We start from the raw sequence: 13,025 nt of genomic DNA on the forward strand, positions 1-13,025 counted from the left end.
CCATTACTCTTTCATCTTTATCTTCACTTTACAACTAGTATCCTCATTGTCCAGTAAGAAACTGGTCCAGAGAAGTAGTCATTTGCCCAGAGGCACACAGCTAAGTAGCAGAGCCGTGCTTTGAACAGATCCGCCCTACCCGGAGCTCTAGCTGCTGTGTGTTATGCGTTCTGCTTGCTTTTGTGCCAACGTGTGGCCAGTGGGGGCTTCTGTCTGCTTTAAGTTTTTCGAAGTGGGAGTGGCATTCTGAGCACGTGATACTAATTTTTTTTTTTTCCTGGCAGAAAATAGGTTCTTTAATGGGATGGATATATAAAGAAAGGACTTTTCAATGGGAACGGAACGGTTTTCAAAAGCCGAGCTCAATTTCCGCATAAGGACAAGGATGGCCAAGCGAAGAAAAGCTACTGCAGAATCATCCAGCACTAATGCGAGTCTCTGCCCAGTTACTGCACTCTGAGCTGATGTGCCTGCAGCCATGCAGACAGCTGGATTTAATCACTGTTCCGATCTCTGATCACCTCCCAGACGCATCCCCTGGGGCCTGCGGTTCGGGAGGAAGTGTCTGCTGTTCGCTTGAGTGTTTTCTCTTCTTTGGAGCCTCAACCTTGAAGAAAGAGCCCACACCGGACGCAGCCCACTCAACTCAGAAAGGTCCTCCAACCCGATAGTAAGAAAGTCACGCTAGTTAATCCTGAAGGTTATGGGTCCTAAATTAATAGAAATCTGCTCCACCAGGGAAACCGCTAATTGGAGCTGAAGCTGAATGCAGCTGACCTGGAAAATCCTCTCTCCTCCATGACCCACTTAGAACCCCCAGCTGTCCCAGCAGGGCAGAGTCGTGAAGGGGAATGTCTTGAGTGTGTATTAAGCACCTACAATGCGCCGATACCACAGAAGGGGCTTTCTCTTATGTTACCTGACTTAATGCTCTCAGACAACTCAATGATCAATGAGGGTTGTTAGTCCATTTTTAGAGGTAAAGAAACAGAAGCCCAGAGCTGCAGAGTAGGACCACACACCTAGGAAGTGGATGGGGTGAGATGTGCAAAGGGTCTTGGGCTCCCAAATCCCCCATTAAAACAACTCCTATGGCAGCGTATGCATACTTAGATGCCAAGAGGGGCCTGGCACGTAATGTAGTAGTGCCAGCATCAGCAACAGTAATAATAATAATGGCCCATGGGTTCTGGATCAGAATGCCAGGCTCTGTTGTAAGTGAGCCGCTGGTATGAACTCATTTAATCATCACAGAATCCTGTACGGAGAACTATCATTATCCTCAATCCACAGACAAGGTTGAGGAATTTACCTACAGGCATAGTGCCGCTCATGCTGGGACCAGGATTTGAACCCAGATGAAACTGGGCCAGATGGGGATTTCTGCAAACTGGAGAAGGGACGCCCTTCAGGGGACATGGGCTTCCCATCCAGCTGGCTATCACATGCTTTATAGGAATGACAGACCAGCATGGCGGGATCAGATTTCTCAAGAGAAACTGGAAAGTTAATGTTCATGGGAAATCCCTTGCCCTTTAAATGGTGGCAATTGCTAAACAAACTAAAAGCTCAGTATATGACCTCCGCCCACTCTTCCTCCCTCACAACAAAATGTCTACAGGGGTCTGCACTGGCCTTATGCTGTGTTCTCCTCCTCCTCTTCTTCTCCTTCTCCTTTTTTTTACAAGCCTCACTTACGCTCCTCATGGCCCTCTGGATCTCTATCCTCTGTTCCTCGTTTTCCCTCCCCTTGCCTCATACTCTCAAAGAAAATATTTTCACCCAATTCACTTCAAGATGTTGGGGACTGAGACAAAGTCACACGTGGTTTCCCCAGGGATATTTGCAGCTTAACCTATACAGCTGAGATACAAAGCTCAGATGAGTCACCAAGAGTGAGAATCTAGGTGGTGTGAGAAGGTGCTCTACACGGAGAGGGTGGCCCAGCTAACACAAAGTGCCTGCGTTTTCTAGCTTTTCTGCATCCACGCAGAGCACCAGGCATCTGACTGGGGCCCGGAAGCACGGGGCTGGATCGAGCCGTGGGAAACCAGCAAACGCTCCAAGGATCTAAGACCGGCAGCCCTGGTTTATTCAGACACACAGGTGGGAATCCACTGGGAAGGCATGGTCATGCCCTAACCTTGAAAATGCACCTGTACTTCCACCTGGTGGGAGAGTGAATACTTCATAAAGGCAGGATCCACGAGCCATATTCTCTGCGGCTCTCACGGCATTTTCACACTTCCATCAGAGCTGAAATGTTCCCACATTTGGGTAATAGGTTTAAAAGCAGTGGTTCTCAAACCACTTGGGGACTTCTGCAGACTTTTACAGATGTCCAGACAATCTCTGGGTGAGACTGAGGTTATGTACAGTCTGAAAAAGCCCTGCAGATCATCCTGATGGCACCAAAGGTGAGGACCAAGGATCTGCAGGGACTCACCGAGGTCAAGCACATCTGGCTTAATGCCAGATGCATAACAAAGCAATCTTCACCAGCACCCATGTGCCCTGCCTTCTTCACAGGTGCACTCTGCATACACTGCAGGATATAGTGTACGTATGCTTTTCAGCCCTTTGTGGGTTGGGTGAGGGGAGACCAGGGGTTTTGAAGACACAAAATTTGGGTCAGCTTATCCAGAGAATCCCTTAAACTCAACACTGCATGGTATTTTCTTAAGACAAAAGTTACACGCTGTTAGTATTAACCACACACACATATAGAGCAGAGCAGGGCGAGGCTGACAGATCGGTGCTGCAGACCTCTTGCACACCTTCCCATGGGTCCCAGCTCTTTGGCAAAGACTCTGTGTTTCCTATCTCATTCATTCAATATGCATTCCCCTGTGCTGGGCTAGAGCCTGGAGCCCAGCCAGCAGCAAGATACTGTTGCAGGCAGACCTCTCTGGTACTTTTGTGCAGATTGGAAAAAAGGCCCCTTTGTTCTGGGATGTCCATGCCAGGCTCACAGGCCAGCAAGTGGGGAGAAAGATAAGAGTTCAGTCTCCATTCCCCCTCTCTCCCTGGGTGAGTTGTCCTTGCGCGGGGTCCTGACCGCAAGCTTTCAGGGGCTCACTCACCCCTTTGCAGATGGCCACAGCTTCCTTGGACATGGACTTTGGGTAAGCCACGTTGTGTTCCATGATGGACTGGAAGAGCTCGTCCTCATCCTCCCCTTCAAAGGGTGCCTGTGGGGCAGAGGATAGTGTGGGAAGAGAGGGTTCCTGCCTGGCCCTCCCCAACTGCCTCAAACCATTGGGCCCTTTCCCCTGGGGTCCACAGCGAGGCTATGCTCAGGGGCTTCAAGGGAGAAGACAAAGAAAAACAGTCAAAAGACTAAGCTAACCCTAAGGCCAAGGAAGTCACAGCGTTTCCAATCTATGAGCTGGTACCAACGGGATACCTTCGTCTAGAGAAACCATGCAGATGGGGTTGGGGGAGGACTTTTCCTACCAATCAGTTAAAATTCAATTACCTGGCCAGCTAACATTTCATACAGCAGGACTCCAAATGCCCACCAATCCACGGACTTCCCATAGGGCTGATAAGCAATTATCTGGAAAAGAGAAGGCATTCCATCAGGGAGGCGGGCAGGTAGCCATGGCTGGAGACTGAACACTCACTTCTTTAATGTAAGAGTGGAGCATCTTGGGGCTGGGAGGTGGAAGGAGAGCTCTCCGTTTGCCTGTCATCTGCTTACTGCGAAGGATTCAACTGGCTGTTACAGTCCCAAATATCAGCCACTAAAAGAGTGACTGAGGAGCCTAGTGCCCACTCAAGCCATTTCTTTACCTTAGGAAGACGGATAGATGCCATTCACAAGAGTACCTGCAGGTGGGGGAAAACATCTGTGGTTGTCAACATTGCCTTTTAAAAGCTCTTAGTACAGTGCATTAATTTTATTTTTTTGAGAGACAGAGCAAAAGAGAGCGAGCAAGCAGGGGAGGGGCAGAGAGAGAGAGGGAGAGACAGAATCCCAAGCAGGCTCTGAGCTGTCAGCGCAAAGCCCGATGCTGGGATCGATCTCACCAACCGTGAGATCATGACCTGAGCCGAAATCAAGAGTCAGACCCTTAACTGAGTGAGCCCCTCCAGGAGCCCCCAGTGCACTACTTTTTTCGTTTTAATACAGTGAATGGCATTTTTAAGAAGGAAAACAGTGTTTGCTTCTCATTACAAAAGTAATCACATTTATACAACAACAGAAATACACTTAACTGAATGCTGAACTGTACTCCTAGAAAAGAGTCTAGGAAGAAATAGACCAAAGAGCTGTCATAATTTTTCTCTTGATAAATGATTATGGGTGATTCTAATTATTATATTCTCTCAGCTTGTCTACTGCTACTACTGAACTGTGCCTTAGAAATGGTTAAGATGGTGAATTTTGTATTTTTTTACCACAACTAAAAATTTGTAAGTTACAAAGCTGTAATAGCATTCTTATTATTATACTATTTATTTTAAAATATAGATAAGCAAATAAATAAATAATAAAAATACAGACAAGCTAAGAGAATACAATTAGTATCACCCATAATCATTTATCAAGAGAAAAATTATGATAGGTCTGTGGTCTATTTCTTCCTAGATTCTTTTCTATCAATACATAGTAAATTCAGTGTGTATGTATGTGTTTTACACACACACACACACACACACACACACACACACACATATACACTTTAATATGTGGAATTTTAATGAAGTATTTTATTCACTTAAAATTTCCATGCAATAGTTGCACATCGATGTAATCAGTTTTTATCTCTGCACACCATTCCCCTGGATGGCTATACCAAAATTTATGTTGTCTATCCCCAAGATCAGGTTTCTTCTGATGCTATAACATAGATCCTTGCAACTGGATAGTTGGACACTCGTCCAATTATTTCCTTAAGATAAATTCCTAAAAATAGAATTGGTGGATCAAATGGGATGTATGGTTTTTAAAAATTATTTTATTTATTTTATTTTCATCTTAATCCCCTTCACCTATTTCCCCCATACTCCCCTACCCACCTTGTGTCTGGTAACCATCAGTGAGTTCTATATAGTTAAGAGTCTGTTGATTTGTCTCTCTTTCTTTCTCTCTTTTTCCCTTTGTTCATTTGTTTTGTTTCTTAAATTCCACATATGAGTGGGATTGTGTGGTATTTGTCTTTCTCTGACTGACTTATTTCACTTAGCATTATATCCTCTGGATCCATCCATGTTGTTGCAAATAGTAAGGTTTCACTTTTTTATGGCTGAGTAATATTCCACACATATATAATCATGTATATTCATTCCACACCTTCTTTATCCATTCACCTATCGATGGACACTTGGGCTGCTTCCTTAGTCTGGCTATTGTAAATAATAAACACAGAGGTGCATGTGTCCCTTTGAATTAGTGTTTTTGTATTTTGGGGGTAAATTCCCAGTAGTGCAATCACTGCATCATACGATAGATCTATTTTTAATTTTTTTGAGAAACCTCCAAATTATTCCAGTGGCTGTACCAGTTTGCATTCCCACCAACAGTGCAGGAGAGTTCCCCTTTCTCTACATTCTCGCCAACACTTGTTGTTTCTTGTGTTTTTGGTTTTTGATTTTAGCCATTCTGACAGGTGAGAGGTGATCTCATTGTTTTGATTTGCATTTCCCTGATGATAAGTGATGATGAGCATCTTTTCATGTGTCTGTTGAACATCTGGATGTCTTCTTTGGAGAAATGTCTGTTCATGCCTTCTGCAATGATAATATATTGTTTTAAGATTTCTGATACTTATCACCAAATTGTTAGAGCATGGCCAAGTCTGGAATAGCTGTGTGACCATCCACCTTTCAATATATAGGGGTGTAAAACTAACTGTATCAAAAGGTTGAAAAGGTGATACAGCAAAGGTTCAGGGCCGGTCCCGACTGCTACTTCCGAGTTGTGTGACCGTGGGGGAGGTTACTTAACTTCTTGATGTCTCAGTTTCCTCACTTACAAAAGGAATTTTATAACATCTAGATCACGGGGTTTTGCGAGGAAGAGAGGGAGATACATTCCTCTCGCACATTACGTCCTCCAAATGTTAGCTGTAAGTAGAAGGTTTTCTCATTCAGTGATTGTTTTACTCAATGAATGTGTCTGAGCAAACTTGGCTCTAAAATGAATGTCTGCTTATTGAATTCCATCTTCTACCTAAAATCTTCTACCCTAAAATCAGAAATGCCCTCTGAGGAGAATTAAACAGCAAGAGACCGGAGGGAAAGCTTTCCGTGAGAACACTTACTGAAAGTGTTTTCACACTTTTAAAGTACTTCATGTCTTATTTGATCCTCATGACAACCTAACAAGTTAATCCTTTCACAAAGGAAAACAGAGCCTGGGAGGTGAAAGAAGTTGCCAGAGGTGATGTGGCTATTAGTTAATGGCAAAGCCAGGGCGAAAGCCTGACCCTTAGCTTATTCCTCCCATCAGTGGGTTGGAGGAGGGAGCAAGGGCTTCCCTGGGAACACAACTCCAGGCATCTCATGTATCACAACCACCTGGGAACTCTGGAAAATCACAGATATGTGGGTCTTTCCTTCAGAGATTCTGATTCAGTTGAGGGGAACACCTGGCCAGCGTACATTTTAAGAGCTCCCCGGGGACCCTGAAGTGCAGCAAGCTTTGAGCCAGAGATTACTGAACTCACGGCAGATCAAGGACTTGTCTGATGCTCTATTTAACGAAATGATGATGAACCAAGGTATGGCACATAGGGAAAACACCACTGGATTCTAATACAGGTGTCCCCTGCGTTTTGAAAGTTTGTGTTATGCCACTTTGCTTCTACGAAAGACCTACAATACTTCCCGCTTTCATTAATCTAAAGAAATATGAACAGGACTTTTGCTTTTATGCTAAAGGCAAAAAGCAAAAATAGAGTTCAGCATTTGGTTTTCATGGAGCCATTACAGAGGCAGCGAGAGTGGTACTTCCACACTTCTCCCCAGGAATGACATTCAGCATCAAGCAGTCATAGCTTTGAATCGTGTGAGCATCTGTGCTCGATCTCGATTTATTTTCCTTAAAATCCTTATTTATTTTTGAAAGAAAGAGAGCACGAGCAGGGGGCGGCAGAGAGAAAGGGAGACAGAATCCGAAGCAGGCTCCAGGCTCTGAGCTGTCAGCAAGGAGCCCGATGTGGGGCTCGAACTCAGGAAATGTGAGATCATGACCTGAGCCACAGTTGGATGCACAACTGACTGAGCCACCCAGGCGTTCCTTGATCTCAATTAATTTTATGTACCCACTAGCCAGATGTGTGTTAATGCATCAGAAGAGGCAAAGAGAAGTTATTTTTTGGGGCTCAGAACATTAAAAAAATGTCTCCATATAAAATTGCTATGCTATAAAAATACTTCTTCAGGGGCGCCTGGGTGGCTCAGTCGGTTGGGCGGCCGACTTTGGCTCAGGTCATGATCTCGCGGTCTGTGAGTTCGAGCCCCGCGTCGGGCTCTGTGCTGACAGCTCAGAGCCTGGAGCCTGTTTCAGATTCTGTGTCTCCCTCTCTCTGACCCTCCCCCGTTCATGCTCTGTCTCTCTCTGTCTCAAAAATAAATAAACATTGAAAAAAAATTTATAAAAATACTTCTTCACTTCAAGCCATTTTGGCTTAGAAAACGTTTCACAGGAATGCTCTACTTTTAATAGAAGGGGAAATCTAAAAAAGCATTAATTTAAAAGATTACTTTTCAAGTAATCTTTCAAATAATTATTCAAGTAACACACAAACATATTTACCTTGTGAAAAATGTAAACAGTATACAGATTGAGCTAAATTACTTGTCACTGTGCCCTTAACCTCAGAGGTAACCAATGTTTTGAAATCAGTCTGTAACCTTCCAGATTTTCTATCCTTTTACATGAATTTCAACATACTCATAAGAAGCATATAGCAGTGTTCTGTGTATTGTTCTTGTTTTCCATACATGGTATCATATTGTATTTAACATTCTGTACCTTGATTCCCGCCCCCCCAATTTTATTGAGAATAATTGGCGCACATCACTGTGTAAGTTTAAGGCATACAGCATGATGGTTTGATTTACATATGCTGTGAAGTGATTAAAATAAGTTCAGCTAACATCCACCTTCTCATATAGACACAATAAAAAGAAATGAAAGAAAAAAAGGAAAAAATTTTCTCCCTTGTGATGAGAATTTTGGTATTTATTCTCTTAACTTTCCTACATAACACAGCAGTGTTTGCTATAGTCATTGTGTGTACATCCTCAGTAATCTTATGACTAGAAGTTTGTATCTTTTGACCACCTTCCCATAATCTCCCTCCCCATCTTTCACCTCTGGTAACCACAAGTCTGATCTCATTTTCTGAGTTTGGTTTTCTTTTTTAAAGATTCTACATATAAGTGAGATCATACAGTATTTGCCTTTCTCTGTCTGACTTATTTCACTTAGCATAATGCCTTCAAGGTGCATCTGTTGTTGCAAATGGTAGGATTTCCTTGTTTCCTACTGCTGAATAATATCCATTGCATATATATACCACACCTTCTCTATCCATTCATCCACGGGGGGACACTTAAGTTGCTTCCATGTCCTGTAAATAATGCTGCTATAAACATGTGAGTGTAGATACCTTTTTGAGTTAGTGTGTTCCGCCCCCCTCCCCTTGGATATATTCCCAGAAGTGGAATTGTTAGGTCATATGGTAGTTCTATTTTTAATTTTTTGAAGATCCTCCACACTGTTTTCCATAGTGGCTGCACCAATTTACATTCCCACCAATAGTGCATAGGGTTCCCTTTCCTCCATGCCTTCACCAGTTCCCTCGTGTCTTTTTGATGATGGCCATTCTAACAGGTGTGAGGAGACATTCTCATTGTGGTTTTAATTTGCATTTCTCTAGTGATGTTGAGTATCTTTTCACGTACCTGTTGGCCTTTCATTTATTTTCTTTGGAGAAATGTCTATTTGGGTCCTTTGCCCACTTTTTAATTGGGTTATTTGTTTTGTTTTGTTTCCACTATTGAGTTGTAGGAGTTCTTTATATATTTTGGATATTAACCCCTTATCAGATATGTGGTTTGCAAATATTTTTTCCCATTCCCTAGGTTCTCTTCTCACTTTGTTGGTGGTTTCTTTTGCTGTGCAGAAGCTTTTTAGTTTGACATGATCACACTTGTTTGATTTGTTGCTTGTGCTTTAAGGTTCATATCCAAAAAACATCATTAACGAGACCCATGTTGAGGAGCTTTGCTCCTATGTTTCCTTCTAGGAGTTTCATGGTTTCAGGTCTTACATTTATTAATCCTTTTTGAGTTAATTTCTGTGAGTTGTGTAAGATATGGGTCCAGTCTCATTCTTTTTATTTTTTTAATGTTTTTTTTTTTTTTTAATTTTTTTTTTTCAACTTTTTTTTTTATTTATTTTGGGGACAGAGAGAGACAGAGCATGAACGGGGGAGGGGCAGAGAGAGGGAGACACAGAATCGGAAACAGGCTCCAGGCTCCGAGCCATCAGCCCAGAGCCTGACGCGGGGCTCGAACTCACGGACCGCGAGATCGTGACCTGGCTGAAGTCGGACGCTTAACCGACTGCGCCACCCAGGCGCCCCAATGTTTTTTTTTTTGAGAGAGAGAGAGAGAGAGAGAGAGAGAGAGAGAGAGAGAGAGAGAGAATCTAAAGCAGGCTCCAGGCTCCAAGCTGTTAGCACAGAGCCTGAGATGGGGCTCGAACTCACAGACTGTGAGATCATGACCTGAGCTGAAGTCAGATGCTTAACCTACTAAGCCACCCAGGCACCCCTCATTCTTTTACATATGAATACCCAGTTATCTCAGCATCATTTATTAAAGAAACTGTGCTCTGCATTGAGTATTCTTGGCTTCTTTTTTAAACATTAGCTGATTACATATGCTTACGTTTTGTTCTGGGCTCTCATTTCTGTTCCATCCTATTTATCTGTTTTTGTGCCAGTACCATATTGTTTTGATGACTGTAGCTTTATAGTATAGCTTGAAATCAGGAAGTGTAATGCCTCCTGCTTTGTTCTTTCTCATTTCTTTAGCTATGTGGAGCCTTTTATGCTTCCTCATAAATTTGGGGAGTGTTTTTTGTACTTCTGTAAAAAAAGAAGTTGAAATCTTGATAGAGATTATATTGAGTTGATTGATAGCTTTTGGTAGTACTGACATTTTAATAATATTAATTCTCCTATCCATGAACATGGGATGTCTTTCCATTTACTTGTACCTTCTTCAATTTCTTTCAGCAATGTCTTGTAGGTTTCAGAGTAGAAATATTTCACCTCCTTAGTTAAATTTACTTCTAAGTATTTTATTATTGTTGACGCTTTTGCAAATGAGATCCATTTCTTTATTTCATTTTCAGAAAAATCATCGTTAGTGTATAGAAATGCTACTGGTTTTGTATACTAATTTTGTATCTTGTAACTTTACTAAATTCATTGATTCTATCTAACAGTTTTGGTTGAGTCGGATCTTCTACATATAAAATCATGTCACATGCAAATAGAGACCATTTTTACTTCTTTTTCAATTCTGATGTTTCTTTTTCTTTCCCAATTACTCTAGCTAGGACTTCTAGTACTATGTTGCGTAAGAGTAGTGAGAATGGACACTTTTGTCTTATCCCTGCTTTTTCTGCACCTATTGAAGATATGATTCTTTTCTTTTATTTTGTTAATGTGATGTATTACAATGATTGATTTGCACATGTTGAGTCATCATTGTATCCCAGGGATATATCCCACTTGATTGTGGTGAATGATCTTTTTAATGTGCTCCTGAATTCAGTCTGCTAGTATTTTACTGGGAGTTTTTATATCTATATTCATCAGGGATATTGGCCTGTAGTTTTCTTTTCTAGTAGTGTCCTTTTCTGTTATTGGTATTAGAATAATGCTGACCTTCTAAAATAACTTGTGAGTATTCCCTCCTCTTTGATTTTTCAGAAAAATTTAAGATAGATAGATGTTAATTCTTCTTCAAATGCTTGGCAAAATTCACTAGTGAAGCCATCTAGTCCTTGGTAAAATTCACTAATGAAGCCATCCAGTCCTTTGCTTTATTGGGAGATTTTTTATTACAAACTCAATCTCCTTACTAGTAATTGATCTATTCAGATTTTCTATTTCTTCCTGATCAGTCTTAGTAAGTTGCAAGTTTCTAAAAATTTTTCCATTTCTTCTAGGTTGTCCAGCTTGTTGGCATATAGTTGTTCACTGTACCTTGATTTTTTTCTCTTAACAATATGTCTCAAAGATCTTTCCATATCTACATATATATCTCACTCTTTAAAAAAATTTTTTTATGTTTATTTATTTTTGAGAGAGAGAGAGAGAGAGAGAGAGAGAGAGAGAGAGAGAGAGAGACACACACAAAGTTGGGGAGGGGCAGAGAGAAACAGAGACACAGACTCTCAAGCAGACTCCAGGCTCTGAGCTGTCAGCACAGAGCCTGATGCGGGGCCTGAACCCACGAACCATGACTGAATGACACACCCAGGCACCCCTAACTCACTCTTTTGAATTGAATTGATGTGGTATTCCATACTACAAATAATTCAGTCTATTGCTCATTCCTTGATAGACATTGCTCAAGTTAGTATATACAGATGTGCTCTGATCTTTATAAGAGCTGTATGATATTTCTTAATGTGAATGTAACATATTTTAGCTAACCATTCCTTTGTTGATAGTCATTGAGGTTGTTTCCTATTTTTCATTATTTAAAAATAGCACTGTAATGAAGAAAGGACTTTGAACATGTATCCTATCAGCTGTGCATGTACGTGTGTGTATTGTAAGCTAAGTTCCTAGAGGAGGAGCTGCTTTGGTAAGAGTATGCAGGTTTTAAATTGTGTGCCAGATTAGTTAATTACATGGGGCCCTCCATCATCATTGTTCCATATAAGTGACAGTCAAGAAAGGAATTCTAGAATTCCCATTTCCAAGACTCTGTGCCACATCCTCAGTTCCTTTCCTTAAAAATCTAGTAACAGATTGCAAAATGCCACTTCTCTGAGCACCAATTCAGAGAAAAAGGAAGGCTATCATCTGGCACAAATTCTGTACCATGCCATGTTGGGGAAATCCATTCTGCAACTGACCGTTTCCTTTGGGAAGGGAGGGGGAGGCACTAGAATTAAATCTTTTCCTTTCATTTATATCTTACTCACGGAAAGGAAAATTCTGAGTCTTTCAGGGTTTAGTATCAGTACACAGATCCTGTGTCATATGTCAGCCCAGGAAAGCCCTCTCTGTCTGTCTCTCTCTCTTTCCCCCCTCTTAACAAATGTTTCAATGTCATAATTAGGCAGTATCATATGGCCATGAGCCATCGCAGCTTGAAGAATTTTACTGATGTGCGGTGGATGGTTCTTTTTGAGTTTTATTTAAATTTTCCCCCAAACCTTGATGTATTTTGGGCCTGAGCTTCTGGATGTGTGCTAAGTTAATTTGCATGTGTGATAGCAAAGGAATGATTTAGAGTACAGGAGAAGGACCAGCCTGAGGTTTGCTTGCCAGGTACCCCCCTGGACCTTTCCCAGTCCTGACATGGCCATCCAGGGAACAGAGGAGACATCAACGCAATGTGGACACGTTAGGGGTCCCACCAGCTCTCACCTCAGGGGCGATGTAGTCTGGAGTGCCACAGAATGTCTTGGTGGTCACCCCATCCCAGATGTTTTCCTTACACATGCCAAAATCAGCAATCTTGATGTGGCCCTCTGAATCCAGCATCACATTGTCAAGTTTGAGGTCACTGCAGCAGACATAAGAATTTAAGGATTTAACCACTGCTATTTATTTCAAGTCAACCAACAGCTACTCATGATGCGCAAAACACCATGCTTAGTGTTGGGGAAGCACAGAAGTGGATATAAACCAGTCCTTGCCCCCCAGTAGCTTCCAATCTGGCAGATAAAGAGATGTCTACGCGCTTGTGTGTTTTTCTTTTCCTACAGATCCAACTGTGCCAAGCATCTCACAAGGACACAATGAGACAGCAGCTCT

The 13,025-nt window shown here is 42.0% G+C and overlaps 1 protein-coding gene across 3 annotated transcripts in view; it reads right to left on the reverse strand.

The window, feature by feature from the left end:
• The window catches only part of PRKCB (protein kinase C beta), a 332,144-nt gene that overhangs the window by 26,719 nt on the left and 292,400 nt on the right, over positions 1-13,025 (reverse strand). For all 3 annotated transcript variants that reach the window (XM_058711142.1, XM_058711141.1, XM_058711143.1), the window contains 3 exons: positions 12,636-12,774; positions 3,479-3,559; positions 3,084-3,191 (listed from right to left, as the gene is read on the reverse strand). In XM_058711142.1, coding sequence (XP_058567125.1) covers positions 3,084-3,191; positions 3,479-3,559; positions 12,636-12,774 — 328 coding nt within the window. The remainder of the gene's footprint in view (positions 1-3,083; positions 3,192-3,478; positions 3,560-12,635; positions 12,775-13,025) is intronic.

Source organism: Neofelis nebulosa, chromosome 18, assembly GCF_028018385.1.
Source record: "Neofelis nebulosa isolate mNeoNeb1 chromosome 18, mNeoNeb1.pri, whole genome shotgun sequence".
In the NCBI taxonomy this organism is placed as follows: Eukaryota; Metazoa; Chordata; class Mammalia; order Carnivora; family Felidae; genus Neofelis; species Neofelis nebulosa.